The 17,304-nt window shown below is 42.0% G+C and overlaps 1 protein-coding gene across 7 annotated transcripts in view; it reads right to left on the reverse strand.

Moving 5' to 3' along the window:
• GRIA2 (glutamate ionotropic receptor AMPA type subunit 2) overlaps positions 1-16,967 on the reverse strand; it is an 89,554-nt gene extending 72,587 nt beyond the window's left edge. For 6 of the 7 annotated variants that reach the window (XM_030948436.1, XM_030948437.1, XM_030948434.1 and 3 more), the window contains exons 1-2: positions 16,520-16,967; positions 16,057-16,197 (exon numbers count right to left, since the gene is read on the reverse strand). In XM_030948436.1, the coding sequence (XP_030804296.1) occupies positions 16,057-16,197; positions 16,520-16,607 (229 nt within the window). In that variant the 5' untranslated portion in view covers positions 16,608-16,967. Of the gene's footprint in view, positions 1-16,056; positions 16,198-16,519 lie in introns of those variants that run through there. The other variant, XM_030948438.1, reaches the window with a different exon arrangement.
• Positions 16,968-17,304: the final 337 nt, after the last annotated feature.

The raw sequence follows: 17,304 nt of genomic DNA on the forward strand, positions 1-17,304 counted from the left end.
TTTTTTTTTCTTTGTCATTTTAGTCAATTTTTTTAGAAACTAGCAAACTTGAGAATTAATGCAACATGAAACCACAGACCATTGCAACCAGAGTAAAAGATTTTAGTATATTACTAGGAAAGCAATGTTTCACCTTTCTCTGGAGATTTCCTTCTATTAAGCTGAATGTAAAGCAAGTCATTAACATTTGCTTTGTATATTCTTTTGCACAAAAGAAGTCACCTTTTGCAGTACCAAAACCATGCATGTAGGAGCATATTGGTTCTTATTATCAAATATTCCAGAGCAAAGGCTAAGTCATACACGGAGAATGGTAAAAAGACACTTCTGACAGCTCTCTGTAGTCATAATTCCTAGAGTGGAAGGCAGAAAATCTGGAACACTGGTGTGAACTCAAGCCTGTCCTTAATTCTGTCACGCTGACAAGGCTTTCTCCTCTGGTTCTCCTATGCAAAGAAGAATTTCAAACTGAGGCACTCCTAACACATGCCCCATTCACTCCAGCCTGTGATGGACTGCTGACAGATCATCTGCTCTTCTGGGGGGATCTGCAAAATCACAGGAGTGGGACATAAAGCAGATTGAAAGTCACCTACAATATGCCAGGCAAGTCCCTGATGTCCCAAATAGTGAATACAAGAGTGATACAGCAAACAAGATGAGCCCCTATGCATTCCCCATCCCCACTGCCTCTGGCTGGGAAACTTCCATTCAAACAGCCATTCACCCTTCCCTTAGAAACATGGTGGCCAAATCCAATTGCCTACTGCAAACAGGCCCTGGACTCCACTTTTCCTAAACCACACCTGGGCATTGCCTGTGGCTCACTGGCATAAATCCAAAGCTGGAGTGCTGGTACAGCTGGTAACTAAGGATATAAGCCCACCAGATGACAGCAAGCTATAGGGCATCACCTGAAGTCAGAGAAGACTACTTGTACGTTGGAAAATAAATACTCAGAAAGTTTATTTAATACTGAAATAACTCATGCTAAGCAGATAATCACCATGACATATTTCTTTGTAACAAATATTCTTTTATATGCCATTGATAAAATGGCTTCACAAATTTTCAAGCTGATTTGTTTGTTTCTCTTTGCACTTTTAAAAAAAACTTGTATTTTGAAGGACTCCAAATACACAACATCAAGAGTTACAATAAATCTCCTCAATCCCTTCACAATACACATCATGTTTATTAATTTTTTTAAACTGATACATCTCCCTACTTTTAACTCAACCACTTGCAACTTCTGCCTACAAGAAGGAAGTCTAGGGTCACGGTAGAAAGAAAAAGAGCTCTCTTCTCTCTCTTCTCTGTTACAATCTACATTTCAGTCACAAAATGACTACAGGTTAAGCTTCTGCTAAATGACTACCTTCCCAAGTTTCAAAACATTAAATTAGAAATTAAAGAAAAAACAAACCACTACATTATGAGCTTCAATTGTCACAGAAAAAAAAAAATCCTTCTTGTGCAAATTTTCTCGACCATGCAGAAAGGGTGAACAAAAAAGCCACTCTGGCTCTATGTGTTGATTGAATCTTAAAATGTGGTAGATTATCATCATCCCAGGATGGTATACACCTACATATTTCCTGGAGAGACACATTTTGGTTTGGTTTGTTTCACGTGGTGTTAAAAAGTTTGTGAAAATGATTTAAAAGCTTGAAAGAAATACCATCAAGGTGATATTTTAGAGGAAAAGGTGGTATTTTAGAGGAGCACTACCTGCCATTTTATCAGAAAACTCAACCATAATGCTGATGATTTAATGTAAATGATTCCTTTTAAAAAATTTAATTACAGCTTACTATGAATTGGAGCTAGATGTGATTTAAATTAACCACTTCTCAAAAAAAGAAAAACTCCATGACATTCACTATGAGGGAAGATGTATGGCTAAAGATTCAAAGATATTCCTCAGGAGGAATCATTTTAGGGACAGGGAAGGGTGCATAAGCAGACCTTCACTCTAGACTGTTCTGTTCAACACTTCTCTTACATCATGTTTTCAAATAATCTGAAGAAGAACATTTGCCTTGAAGAACAACCAATGGTTCAACAGAATTTCCATCTGGAAAATGGTCAGAATTCCTATATTTTTTTACTATTCATAGTTTCTTAAGGCCAAGCAGTTGATGTATTCCAAATTAATCATTCAGAGCTGCTAGTACTGCTACCTAAGCAAATGGAATGCTTTTAATAAGGACTGTGCATTCTATTCAATTTTGAGTACCTATGTTCAACAGACCCAGGAACCCTGGAGAGCACCTCCAGAGGTCTTTCTGATATTTGGGAGGGTGACAGAGCACTGGCTGTCCCTTCAGAAACACCATTCAGTGTGGGAAGGAAACCCAGACACACAGAAGGCAAAATGGTTGTGTGCACTGATAGCCAGTTGCGATTGTCACAGATTTAGAACGACAGCCTCTACCTGACATCAGCTGTAGTAATTTAGTCATAGAAAAGTCACTGTTTAATTCAGCCCTGTGTGAACTTCGTATAATGATTATTCTTAATTTAAAATGCCAAATATTTTCCATGTATTTTGTTTTTCATACTTACCCGGGTGAGCAAGCAAGGGGATGAACCACAGTCAGATGCAGGGGAAGGCTAGCACAAGTCCTGTGAATCACATATAGCTACTGCTGGCATGCTCAGGCACACTGGACCTTTCAGGATTCAGTAGTAGCTGTCAGAGCAAGTTACATCAGTTGAATAGAGATTTTGAAGAAAAATCTAGTAAACCTATTCCTGAGGGCTGCATAATATTTTGTGATCCTTGTTATTTCATTGCCTGTAAAAGGTATTGCCACACCAGAACAAGGCTATTCTGTTCATTTATCTTTTGATACCCTAGTTTGCTATTTAACAGCATAGCACTACAGTTATTCATACTCTTATTCACACTTGCAGGTTTAAATTGCTCACTTTTCATCCTATGTATGAATAATTCAGACCTTGACAAGACTGTTTTGTTTGTAAGCACGTGTTTCCTTGAAATGTTCCTTCCTGTTTTCATAGGAAATGAAAAATAGGCATAGTATATAACACATCTTATGTGCCTCTAAAGGGCAATAGGAATGTATTTTCCTTATAAAGTTTACCCTAATTTGAACTTCCATTCTTTGTGCTCGGTAATCCAGAAAAGGGGAGGACAAAAAAATCCGAGTACTTTACTGCTATTTCCTACTTCCTCTTTCACAGAAATGAACCATGATATGAATTAATAATTCCCTGCATGAAGATTATATAGGAAAAAGCAAGGTAATCTTATTTTACCTGGTGTCCAAAAGGAAAATAGAATTTAAGAAAATAATTCTTTTTCTCATTTTCTGACAAGTTCCTTCAGCAAATACTTTGGATAAAACAGACTGTCTGACACATCATGAAAAGTATATTGAAAGTTCAGCATCCATCATAGAAAACATCCTGTCCACAGGTTTCTAATCTTTAAATCTAGTGCCTGTTATCTTAAGTTTGCATAAATGTAGCTGTCCTGACAGCTAAAAAAGAAGAAACCTTTACTCACATAGCCAGAACTAAACATATGCAGACCTCTAGAGATTCAGCTCCCTGCCTTGAATGTAATCTAGGAACAAGTGACTAGACCCATGGGAATAGCAAGTACCATGTTGAACATAGCCAGTGAAACTTAAAAAACAAACAGCCTTAACAGCCACCTAAAACATCCAGCAGATCTTACCAACTGCACCTCCATCACATACAGAGCTAATTTAAAAAAACTACATTGCAATTCCTCCTAAGGGAGGCAACAACCCATATTTTCTGCTACAATATCAGCTTCAAAACTACAGGTCTACTAGGGCAAATTCAGATGAAGCACTCCAATCTAATGAGAAACTCTAGGGTTAGTACATTCAAGGGAAAAGAAGACCTGACTGTATAACCACTTGTCTTTTCACATATTTAAAAATACCCTCCTAATCCTGGCTCAAACTTGTTCCAAAGTAAGGCAAAAAGTCAGCTCCCCTTCTCTACCACCTTCTGAGTTCCCAGACTCTCCCACTTGTTTCTCCAAGTGGACTCCTTGGACTGCTCCAAATTAAAGGTGGCAGATCAGCACAGCACCCAAAGCACCATTACAACCAGAGTGCTTCAACCCATCATAGCTCAGAAAGCAGCTTCTGCTCCATAATCCCACCTCCTTTGCCTCAGAGCTCCAGTTGGTCACTCCAGAAGAGAGAGGAGCAGATTCAACTTTGACCCTTTCAATTGGAAGCTTCTAAACAGGAGCTTTCTGTCACTTAGGCTGACTCAATGTCTGTTCCATTAGGTGCTATTGCCAATTTCACTGAGAGGCAGCTGATTCACAGCCCTGAGGCTGGGTGACACAGATGCTTCCATCTTTGAGCTATACCTGGACCTCTGAATGTTCCCACTTTGACATGTGTAACACGACAGTGTTACATCCCCCAGTTTCCAAACCACTTGGGGAACTGGTCAGTCCTGGCATGCTGTATGGAAGAGAACTAGAGATTCACCACAGCTAGTAAGAACTCATCAAAAGTATATAAAACCTCCAAGGATTACAGAATGAGAAATTAACAGAAACCCCAGAAGCAACATAAATTGAAATGCACACATCTGCCCCATCTTAAAAGCTTGGAAGGATGTATAGGACAAATCTGAACAGTATGAGATTTTTTTGGTCAAAACTTTCCTCCAGCATATCAACTAGTGAGGCACACCTCTTCCTGGCCTGTCAAATTACAGTCTCTCCTTTGGTCTGTCATACACAGCTAAAAAACTGCTTTGCAACAAGATGAGACATCTTGAGATATAAAACTTCAAGCATTCAGAAAAACAAATAAAAACCCCACTTTACATCTACCACCCAATGGATCTTTATCCTAAGTAGAATCAGTCACTGAGCAAGTTCTTAAAATCAAATGTAAAAATCAGAAGGCAACCCTAATGAGATGGACTAGGGCTCCTGAAAAAGCTACTTTTGGTACATTTAGCTAGTTGGAAAAAATGAAAGAGAAAAAAAAAACCCACAGAAAAATAAGGCAGAATTTTTCTTGAAGGGGAAAAAATTAGATCAAAAGCAAATACAGTTCAGCTGCGGTGCACAAACCAGAAGTTGCTAAGCAATCTGCAGTGGTATGACTAAGTTAACCATGTGAACATTGCTAGCTTCCTCGGGAAGTTTCAAAGGACATTTACTAAATAAGGCAAATTTAAAGGCACAAATATCTTGCTGTGAAACCATCAATGTGTCACAGTTAAATAGTTAGAACAATTATTTTCAGTCTTTTTAATAATCCGTAGTAGCAACAATAGTTTTGGACAATTGTTTTAAGCACTATGAGGACAGAAGAAGGAAAAACCCCACCAAACAAACAAAAGAAGAAATCAAAAAAACCCTTCAGAATTGAATAAATCTACATTGTTGAATTTACCACCAATATGAAGAGAGGAACAAGCCAAGTGAACATTTTTTCAAACACATTTGTTTTTTAAGGCTGTTGATACTTAGTTTCTAAAATGGCTCCTATGTATCACAACATACACACCTCAAGACTTCATGCAACAATGAATTAAGGCAAAAATGGAACACTGCAAGTCCCTGGAATACAAGATAAAGCCAAAAACACTGGCACAGGGAATCAGGATTCTGTGTACCAGAAAACAAGAAGTAATGATAGGAGTCACAACAGTGACAGAACCACTGTATTCACGGGTCCAGCAGGAAGCCGGAAACACTTCCATACAGAAAGGCAAACAAAAATCTTGAAGTAATCTTTTTTGCATGCCCAGGAGAACAAAACTACATGTAATAATGCTAGAGGTCCTTCAGTGTGTTACAGGCACATATCATCCTTGAATCTGTGTTTGTTTGGAATGTCAAAGCCATGACTTAATATGATCTGCACTTTCCTCTACAAAAACCAACCAAATGCAACAGTACTTACAAAAATGTCAGGGTTCCTAAAAGCATTTGGATGTTTACAGACTTGCTCTTTTCTTATGAAACGGAGGAAATTACTGATGTTACAAAGCACATGTTCCAAGCACCATTTCAAACACTGGAGTACCTGAAGTACCTTTGTAGGCTGCCAGATGTGCCACAGAACTTTTGACACTCCCGTTTTCTGGAGCTGCCCCTTGAGGTCACACAAGACAGCATGAATATCACAAACTGTGATATTCACAAACAAAATCAGTATTTGCAGCCCATAGATGCTTGCTTATTTCTACAGCAGAAGCATGCTACTTGGTTTTACACAGTCAAGGTAAAACACACTTCACTACAAATAAAAAAACGAGTTAAGAGAAAATTAAAATTTCAAGGTTATGCACAGATTTCATTAAATAATAACATCCAAGATCAAATACAAAAAAAAAAGAGAGGAGTAAGCAATATGTTTTTTCCCATCACCTACAGAAGCAAAAGCATAGGCCAAACTCTTCCATTTTTAGCTAGCAGTTCTATTTACATACTTAAACTGAGTTGAAGCCGTCTAAAAATTTTTCTAAATTAGATTTCCATACTGAAACCTGACAAAGAACTTAAGGAAAGCATAAAATAAATAAGAACCCCAATCAACAACCAAACAAACAAGGGGTCTTACATGAACATATGTTTGTAACACATTTTTTGCAAACAGAAAGTTTGCAAAAACATACTGTGTAGGTCAGAGAGGTGCTCAAACATTACCACTGTTTTTAGGAATTGTTTAATCCCTGTCTCTTTCAATATACAAAAGAACCAAATCCATTTTCCACATTTATACAGAAAAAGTAAGTAATTTAATTTTTTTGATCTGGTTGTGTTTCTACTACCATTAGCAGAAGCTTGAGCATTTGGTTGGTTGGGTGAAAATAGCCTGGTCTTATTAGTCTGGACTCCAGATCACTGGATTAGGTTGCTGAATACATCGACAAATCCGATTAGTGGGTAAAAGCACTGAATAACTTTTCAGTCACGACTCTGCAGAATTTCAGCATGTTCCACTCTCACCAAATGAAAGCACCTTCAGATGGAGCAGATGTAAAGCTATGAGTGAAATTAAAACTTCACTTATACTGCAATATATAATATATAGTGACTCATATTCTCATCTTCTTGATCCCTCAAATCCATGTAGTCCTTCAATATAATAAAATTATATGATTAAATTTCCAACTATTCAGTTAAAATGGCTTCAAAACTTTAAAGCTGTTTCCAAGTCTTGCCCATTAATATTTGTTGGTTGAGCAATTGTTTAAATTATTATAACTGAATGTTCCTAACAGGGTTTTTTCCTCTATGCTTTATCATAACAAAGGGCAAGAAACTGTCTTCCTGCTTCCAAAAGCTCAAAGTTACTTTTTCCTTCCTGCATCAGGCAAAATTTAGGATTAATAAGGTTTTTTTAACAAAAATTAATTGAGGCAGGAAAAATGAAGTAGACACAGTGAGGGATTCTGACATCAAAACAAGTGCTAAGGGCATTCAACTTGAAAATGAAAGACAAAGGTCTAAAATTCAGGTCTTCTGCCTGACATGAACAAGAAAAATAAAATAAGTAAGTTACATCCTGCATGATTCTGCTAACCAGTCTGTAATTCCACTGTGGATCAATTCTGCTCTTGCTATGAGTAGCATTGGTGCAGCTCATTCAAGCACGTGCCTGGTGCGCACAAACCATGCAAATGATTCACCCTGCCTTACAAATATGACACCTGGAATAAACTCTCAAATATCACTAGGTCTCTGCCCAAGGTACAGTCAGGCAGGAACATTTTGCTGCTTGCCAGAACTCACATTTGTACAAAGAACCCCCTCTGAGACTGTAATAGCACAGCCTAATGGAATTTGAGACTTTCATAGAGGGGAAAATAAAAAAAAATATAAATCAGCATTTTGGCTTGAAAGTAATTTTGTCAAAAAAAACTCATAACTAGTATCAGGAAGAAACATTCTGAGCAAACTATCCCTCAACAACCTCAATTTCAAGGATTTATGAGATTATTAATGAATTAATCTGACTTGTTCAGAGCTGTACAGTCTATTTCATCAGCACACATTTGCAGACATTCTGAGACAGTTTACACATATACAAGGAAATACACAACATTCAAATAATTTAGATCCACATTACATGGAATTGTAAAGCATATTAGCATTCTAATTTTATGGATCTAAGCCAGAGTCCTATAACTTCCAAATACATTCATAAGAGGCAGAAAACCAAAGAAAACAAATCCCTTCTCCATGCTGCAAAGCAGGTGCAAAGCTGTTCCGCTGAGCTCTCTCGCCCTGTTGCTGACATGAGCCCCAAAAACAGTCTTCCCCATACAGATAATGAGAAAAATCTCTGCATTACCTATCAGATTGCTATTTAAATTTTCCATCACACCATGTGCTTAGAAACAATCTGTTGTTTGTCATCCTCAAAGTGTGTGAAAGAGAATCAGTTCATACCATTTGTAATAAACAGGCATTTTTTCCAGCCCAAGCTATGTTTGCACTTTTAAACTCTTTTATACTGAGGAGAAATTACAGTGGCATTACAGCCTTAACCACAGCAGCCTGAAAAATGTAGAATGAAATAAATTATATTTTTTTTCCAATATTTTTCCAGTATTATTGAACCTGAGATTAAACTGAATAGGTAATATAGCATAGTAAACTCATGTTCAAATACCTATTTTGAACATTTTATAAAATCAACCTCTGTTCCTTATTGAGCTTTGAAACTCTTCGAACAGTTGTATGACTACGCATTTATGAGTCAGGGCATTTGAACATTTTACAGAATTTTGCCCTACTCTTGTTCACTGGAAGAATCCTTGAGGAAAAATATGCCCATTTTAAAACAAATGGCAATTTTATTTTTTTTTTGTCAATGGTGAAATGCAAACACACTTATCTTCTGTAGTTAAGTAATGAAGATGCTATTTCCATGTGCAATAAAGCCCAATAAGTTGTTCATGGACTAACTGAAGAGATTGGCAATTCAATTACAGAGCCAGCATCCCAAATATACAAACCAACCCCACTGATTCAAGATAATTAATACAGACCTGAGTATTTTTCCTCTGATATTGAATAAAACAGTAGATTAGAGTTGAAATAAGACATTTCTTTAGCTTGAGTCTGTCACCTTTAATTGAACTGTATATAACATTTCAACCCTTAAAAAAATCCCATTAATTTCTCAGGTTTGGGAGCAGGTGGTGGGAGATAATAATAGCTGGAGCTGAACCACACCTTGCTGTAGAATCACTGTGAATGTCTCTGTCTTTTAAAATTTTTTTCACACTTTCATAATGTGACCAGCAATTGGAAAATGCATTAGGTATCTGTACATTAAATCAGGTTCAGGACAGGTATGCTAACTCTGTATATTCATTGCCCAAATGGGGACTTTGGTGGGGGGAAAAGGTAAACTCCCCAGAAACTGACTGACTTGAGAACCTTTCTTAAAACAATTAAGAAAAAAAGGAAAAAAAAATCAAAGATCTGTGGTGGAATAATTGTTAAGCAAGGAGGAGCAGCAGTGCTGCATTAGCAAGTAAAAATTGTTCTGTGGTGGTGCTATATACAGATAGATAAAGAAAAAAAAGCCAGTATTTCAAAAGACATCTGTACCACTCTGTAAGTGAACCTACATTAAAGACAACAGGTGTATTTTAAGCACAGTTATTGATTTTAGAAGGTTCAGTTAGAATTTGTTCAACATGTGGTTATTTAAAACCTGCTTGCACTCCTTACTGTTGAGCTAGTTCACAGAATGCCTTCAGTACATTCATCTGATGAGTTTATTCACTCCTTATTGCTTATCCATATAAAATTCATTATTGAAATTATTTACTAATTTAAAGAAAAGCTCTTTTTTCAGTTTTAACAAATTTGACTACATGATTTGTAGTCAATGCAAATTCTTTTTATGAACTTACCAAAAGAAAACATAAAGGTTTCAAGACAAAATAACAATGATGCTCCACAAAGTTATATATTTTATATAAAAATATACAGACTTCTGTCCTAAATGTTTACAGAAACCTACTTGGCAAAAGGAATTAAGTCCTTGTCCACAGTCTTCTAAAAGCAGATGACACTGTATTCATGTTCTGATAAATGTAATGATCAGTTAAAAAATAATGGGACGTATCTCTTGTTCATTTCAGAAATAGAAATTTGAGTAAACTGTCAGATAAAAACCCATTCACATATCCATATAGAGAGAGTTTGATCTATGCAACTGCATTTTTTACCTATTTTGGTAGGTTTTCAGTGTTATTTTCAGTCTGACGTGACATTCCTTGGCTTGAGCTGCAGTAACATTGTTTCCAGAATATGGGCATGAGCCTTCAATATACAAAATTTTTAATTCACACACCTGGTTAACAGGCATGAACACATGACTTAAAGAAATAAATTAGCTTACTAGTAAGTGCTCTCCGATAATCCTCTTCAGAAAATGAATTGTAGAGTTTACCTAATGTCCTGCTTTTGATTTATCTGACATCCAAAACGAACTGCTGTTCACTCTTTCAAATATAGATGTGTGTACACTTGCATATACACGTGTGTATACACATAAGCATATCTATCTGTATATGTGCATATACACATTTATGTTTACTGTGGGTTCAGTCCTCTTTGTAGTTTCCTGAAAATTAGTCCTATCAGCACATAGGATTTTAATTAATTATTTTAAAATTATATTTTCCTCAAGAAAATAGTTTTTAATAATTTAATCATGCTTTCACAGGAGATGCCTGATAAATTGTGACATACAAATTTTCAAAATAATGAAAATAGAATAATCTTTACCTCTTTAATGCATTTGCAAACTAATACATTCCCAGATATTATATACTTTCCTAGTAATTATTGAGTATTCAAAAAGAATTATTTATCTGTTAAATATGCCTTAATTCTCAAAAGTATTTTAATCATGAGAAGCTCAAAGAAAAGAACTTCTTTTCTTTTCAAAAGAAATGAAGCCAGCAGTAACAGCATCACTCAGCGCAGTGCTGCTTGGTTTGGGTGCATAACACATGCAGGATAGTAAAGGAAGTGTTATGTACACAAGGAGTTAAGTACATCCCCAACTATGTGCAGTCAATCACACCTATTGAAGTCAGTGTAAATTAAAACTTTCGTTGGCATAAACAGAAAGAAATTTAATACATTTTCATATATTATATATGAATAAAATTACATATAAACACATGCATTGAAGAGATTGACTGATAACATTGGTTTATTTGCCAGCCTGATTGGCATATTTAAGGCTTGATTGCCAAACTACTCACAAACTACTATTAAACATAACTCACTTTCAGATTTGTAGGAGTAAAATATATATTTGTACTGTATTCAAAACTGCATGGTAAATTTTTTCAGATATTATGGACAAAATTATTTCCATAATCACATAATCAGAATTTGGAAAGTCAAGCAGGCAAGAGAAAACTGTTGGGTTTGGACCTGCCCACACTTTGGATCACGGCTGTGTGAAAATGGTCTGTGAGCCAGGCACAAAGATGCACAGCAGGGACAGCTCTGTCACACCATAAATACCCCAGGTTTCTTTACGAAAAATTCTCGGGAGTAGAAGAATGTTTAAAGTTTGCTACAGAGATCAATTTCCAGAAGAGAAATGTTTTGAGAGAAGAAAAATCACAGGAGGCTACATCCTGGTTTTATTGTATCATTTTACTGCAGAAACTCATCTGATCCTCACCATTTTAATTACAAGGAGGCACAAAACCTATTTCACATCAGCTCACTGAGCCTGAGAAATGTCTTATAGTGAAAAGGAAATGAGAAGGACTAAGAATACAAATGAACTGAAACACAAGCAGCTAATAAATTCCTCCTTTCCTTAAAATCAGTTCTAATAATTTATTGTGAAATACATTTAGGCTTGGTCCACAGTAATTTAAATTCAAATAAACATGTCTAAATTTTTTCCATCCTTCCCATTAAAGGATATTTATTTTTGCTTATTCTTTAAGCATTTTGTCAGCATTATGCTCAATGCTATTTCTTTAAGAAAGAAAGCTATAGCATTATATTCCAAAATGGTTGAGGAAACCTTTGCCATGACTCTCAAGTTGCAACATGCCAGATATTCATAGGTTTTCAAAGCTGCTGGTTGAAGATATAATGAAAGGATCTAAGGTTTATGCATGAATCAGCATCCCCTTGTCACAATGTCATGGTGCAGTGATCCCTGCAGAGCTGTAAGACTTGATTTAAAACAGCAAAGCTCAACACTGACTCTTGAGCCAGCCGGATTAAACATCCAAGATTGTACATATATAACCTCTGTGCTCAAACTACCATACAAAAAACTTGCTATCGTTATGGCAGTTTTATAGTACTCCATAGGAAACCTCTCTTTAAGTGACTCCAATATCCTCTCAAGTCTAAAATATGTCAGAACACAATACAACTACCCCTGAAGTTTTGGTAGGCAGATTTAAGAGGGAAGGATTTCATCTTCATCACTTTCCTTCTTTCTTGTTTTGACAGAATTTAAAACTTTTAAAAAATCTGGTATCACTGATGGCCAACACTCCTTCAATCAGACTAGACTCAATTACGCTGTGCTGAAGGACAATGAAGTGCAGTGCTCTGGATATGTTCCAGTGGTTTGGATGTGTTCCATTCTGCCATGTGAATGGCCTCCAATGCTGTAGTTTTGCTCCAGCTGTTAAACCAAACAAACAGAACCAAGGAGGTTCTGTTAGAATGAACCAAGAATTGTCACACAGTGCTAAGCCCAGCCCATTTCTCCTGAAAGCTATGACTGCAATCATGGCAGTAAACACTGCTCTTAATTGTGCATTATTCTGAAAAAAAACGTGTACCACCTCTCAATCTAAACCACCAGGCTTTCCAGTGATGCTGACTTACTAAGTGTCAAACTGCAATTAGATTCCAACAGCTACTCCCACTGACCTGTCAACACAGCTTTGCAGAGATGCAACAGTCCAACAAACTGAAGTGACTATTTTTATGGCTGCTTTTTGAACATAATTGAGTTGGGTTCCTTTCCCAGGTTACATGAAAGTGGCCTGTCCACCTTGGTCAAAATCAGTAGAATTGGGGCCCAATGTGCTGTCACGCAACACATCATGACATGTTCTCTTGGTGTTGAGGTTAAAATCCCACTGAAGCACAAGTCATTACATGAGTTAAGGCTGCCTACTCACAGGGTGTCCACTCCTACAGCCATTTTTGGCCACCTTTAAATGACTGAGTAGTATCACTGCTTGAAACATTACTCAGAGGTATGTGACCATCTCCTCCTCTCTGAAGTTTAGGAACCTAATTTCAAAGTATAGTCAGCAACACCGGTTCATCTAAAAACCATCTGCTCCATCAACAAACTCTAAGCAAGCATCAAAAATTAGTTTGAAGACTTGAACATATTTTTGCAGTGGGCTTTTTGTTTGTTTGTTTGTTTTTAAAGCAGATGGAGCAGTGTGCTGTTGCCTGAGGCTACCAGGGGTGGGAGGGAAGCAAGCCAAGCCCCGGTGGGGTGGCACAAGGGACCCCAGGCGCTGCCAGCTGCCACCTGCAGGTGCCAGGTTGGGACCAGCGGGCAGGGCTGCACCCCACCTCTGCCACACCAGCCAGAGCTTCTGCAGCCTGAAACACAGCTGGCTCAGGGGTTTAAATCAAGAGCCAAAATATTTTGGTGGCCAGTTTTGGCCAGAAAAAGGTCATAATTTCTATTATGCTATAAGCCTGCCACTACATTTCTGTGCAGGACAATTGCCTTGTTGGAGTGAAACACCTGGGTAAATACTGAAGCACTTTCAGATTGATATTATCCTACATTTTTGTGACCTTATTTTATAGTGCTGGTTTTGGATACAAGTTCTTTGAACACTATTCCAGAAATAAAAAAAAAAACCAAACAAAAAAAAACCCAAAAAACCAACATCCCCTCCACCCCCCAAAAAAAAATCCTAACAAAACCAACCTGCTGAATGTTCACTATTTCAAATGAGAGCAAGCATAGAGGGGACAAAAAGAAATGGATTCTTCTCAATCATTTTGCATGCAGTGCTCTGCAATCAGCTCCTAAATTCTACTTCTTGTAAGCCAAATATCTGCCTTCGGAGCTCCTTGCTCTCCAGTCAAACCCTTTTGGGAAGGTAATTGTACATATTTTTAGCACATGCTTCACTAGTCAGTTAAATCCAATGCACAAGATAACTTGACTACAACATTAGTGGTAACTGAGGTGATGAAAAAACAAGTACATTTTCATGTCTTAATTTGGAGCTCTTCAAACTGCTTGAAAATTGAAGTATGGGACAATGTTCAGACAAAGGAAAATCCAAGACACGGATAGCACCCATTTCCCTTCTGCTGGAAGCCTTGAAGTCCACCACTGCAGTCTACAGCCTACACATAGCATCTGAGTATTGTAGAAGTTCTCCATGAGAGACAAGAACAAGGGTGTTATATGCACACAAATGCTGGTCAAAAGCACTTGATGGTCTTGGAGAAAAATATGTAACCTTTGGTTTCTCAAAGACAAGGTGACTATGCTCGTCTCTACTGATAGTAGGAAAAATCTGGTGTTTTGCAAACCATGTTTTTGGGGTTTTGTTAACTTCACAGACTTGAGAAACACATTGTCACATTTTTGTACAATGCCATGTAACTGCCACACTTACTTCATCAACAGTCCAAGCAACATCATCTGCAAAGACTGACCACATGCGGTTCTGGTTGATACAAACCCCCATTATCTAAGAAAGGAACAACTATCCAAGCAGTTCGCAAACATTAACAATTCAGCATTACTGTGGCTGATTACATGCTCTGACCTTTTTTTGCCTTCAGCTATGGATGCTCCTACCCTCCCGCATGCCACTGAAAGCTCCTTGCGTTGAGCTCTTGCACCACCTATCCCAGCGTCTGTGCCAAGCCGCCCCTGTTCAGCACCACCGCGCGGGGTAGCTGAACCGGGGGACTAAAATGGAGGGAAACAGCTCCCGCTGACAGCTAACCTCCAGATTCAGGGTCCCTTTCGTCTTTTTCCCAGGAGGGACGGCAGAACGCCGCGGGGGAGCGCGGCGCTGGGCGGGAGCAGCCGGCACGGCACCGACCGCGCTCGCCGCTCGCTGCAGGGAGCCCTGGTTCGCCGGGACCGGGCACGGGCGCCAGGGAGGGCAGCGGGGCAAAGGCGGGCACGCCTCAGCGCCCTGGGGACGCGGCGCCCCGCTCTCACGCGGCACGGGCAGTGCTGCTCCGCCGGGCCGGCCCCGCCGCTCCCCGCGATCCCACGGCCCCGCCGGCCCGAGCGGCAGGAGGCAGAAGCGCGCACGGCTGCGGGACTCGCCGCCCTCCCGGGGCTCCTCTCTTGGCGCTGCCACGGCCGCGCTGCCCCGCCCCGCATGTGCTCCGCGCCCCGCGGCACGCGTGCGGCCGGCCCCGCCGAGCCGAGGGCGGAGCGGGCACGGCCCCGCCAGGAGAACCGCGGGGGCGGCGGGCTCCCGGCGAGGCAGAGCGGGCGGCGAGCGCGGCCGCCCACGAGCGCTGCGTGCGGGGGGCGAGATGGAGAGATGGAGCCCGCAGCACCGCGCGGCGTAAAATGGCTGATCGCCCCCCGCCGCCCGCTCCGCACCCCTCGGCTGCTGGCCCGAGGGGGCCCCGGCTCTGCCCGCGCCAGCAGCGAGGTGCTCCGCAGCCCGCGGGCAGCCCCGGGGCGGCGGGGGAGCGCTGCGGGCAACCCCGGGGCCGCGCAGCCTTACATAACGCGCGGGGGGAGCCGCCGGGAACCATTTTGCACCTCCCGGAGGGCTGCGGGGGCGCACGGAGACCCCACACCCCGATCGCACGGAGCCGGGCGCTCCCGCACCTGCTCGGCGGCGGCGGGGCGGTTCCCCCGGTACCGCGCCCCGCACACACCCCCACACCCTGCGCACACAGACACACACAGACAGACACATAGACACGCACCCCGCACACCCCCGCACACACACCCACACACACCCCCGCCGCACCGCTCGCAGCCGCCCCGCCCCCGCCGCCACGGCAGGCTGGCAGCGCCCGCTACTCACAGGCGTTGGTGACGGCGAAGCTGTTGGCCACCTCCAGGTTGTCGATGTGCGGAGTCAGCCTGAACTCCGAGGTGGAATACTGAACCATCCCTACCCGAAACGCGCTGTACTCCTGATCGGCGCCCCTCGGGAACAGCCCCCCTGCAGGGAAACACACACGCGTCAGGCGGGCGGGGGCACCGGCGGAGCGGCGCCGGGGCCAGGTCTCTGCCCGCCGCGGGGCTGCGCTGGGCGCCGCTGCCGGAGCGCTCCCGGCCGTGGCTCCGTCCCGTGCCGGGGGGCGCGGGGACCGGGCGCTGCGGCCGGGGAAAAGGCGAGGGGACCTCGCCGGCGGCCGGCGGGCACCGCGGTGGGACTGGGAGCGCGGCGACATGACAGGAATGCCCGAGTGACAGCGGCGGGGATGAGGGATCGGAAGATCCGCCGGGAGGAGAGCGGGGTCCCCCCAAATGCGGGCACCTACCGATCTGTATGCTGTTAGAATTGACCCCCCAGATCAGTCCCCACAACACAGGAGCCAGGAAGACAGAAATATGCATAATCTTTTGCATTTCCAGGAAAAGTAGAGCATCCACAAAGCCACGGAAAACAGCCCTTCCTTCTTCTTCTTCCTCCTCCTCCTCCGCGGAGCGCGCTCGTCAGCAAATTAGATCCCGTGCGCTCCGGGCGAGCGGCCGGCGGGAGCAAGCGAGCCACGGGAGGGAAGGAACGAGAAGAGCCCCGCGGCGGGCGCGGGAGAAGCCGCTGTCCGAGGAGCTGCTGCTGATGCTGCTGCCGCTGCTGGCGGCTCCGGCGCGGAGCGGGATGGGGGTGCCGGCGGTGCCCGCTGCGCTCCCGCCGCCCGGCCCGGCCCGGCCCTGCCCTGCCCTCGCACGCGCTCGCCCGCGCTCCTCGCACTCAACGGGCGGGCGGCGCTCCCGGCGAGGCGGCGGCGGCGGCGCCTGCGCGGAACCGGCCCCGGCGGGGAGCGCGCCCGCCGCGCCCCCCGCGCGCCGCGCCCCGCCCCTGCGCGCTCCCGCCCGCCCGCCTCCAGCACCGCGGACAGCGGCATCGCTTCGAGGAGATCGGCCGCTCATTTATTTATTTATTTGGATATTTATTTATTTATTTATTTCACCGGCCTTCCCCACCTCACAAACACACCTGAAAAAGCAAATTTTTAATTTTTTTTTTAAATAAATTTTGATCTGTTTCGGCTGCCCTACCCAAACCATAGAAGTTAATATTCCGGAAGAGTTAAAGCTATTC

Source organism: Camarhynchus parvulus, chromosome 4 (genome assembly GCF_901933205.1).
Source record: "Camarhynchus parvulus chromosome 4, STF_HiC, whole genome shotgun sequence".
Taxonomy (NCBI): domain Eukaryota; kingdom Metazoa; phylum Chordata; class Aves; order Passeriformes; family Thraupidae; genus Camarhynchus; species Camarhynchus parvulus.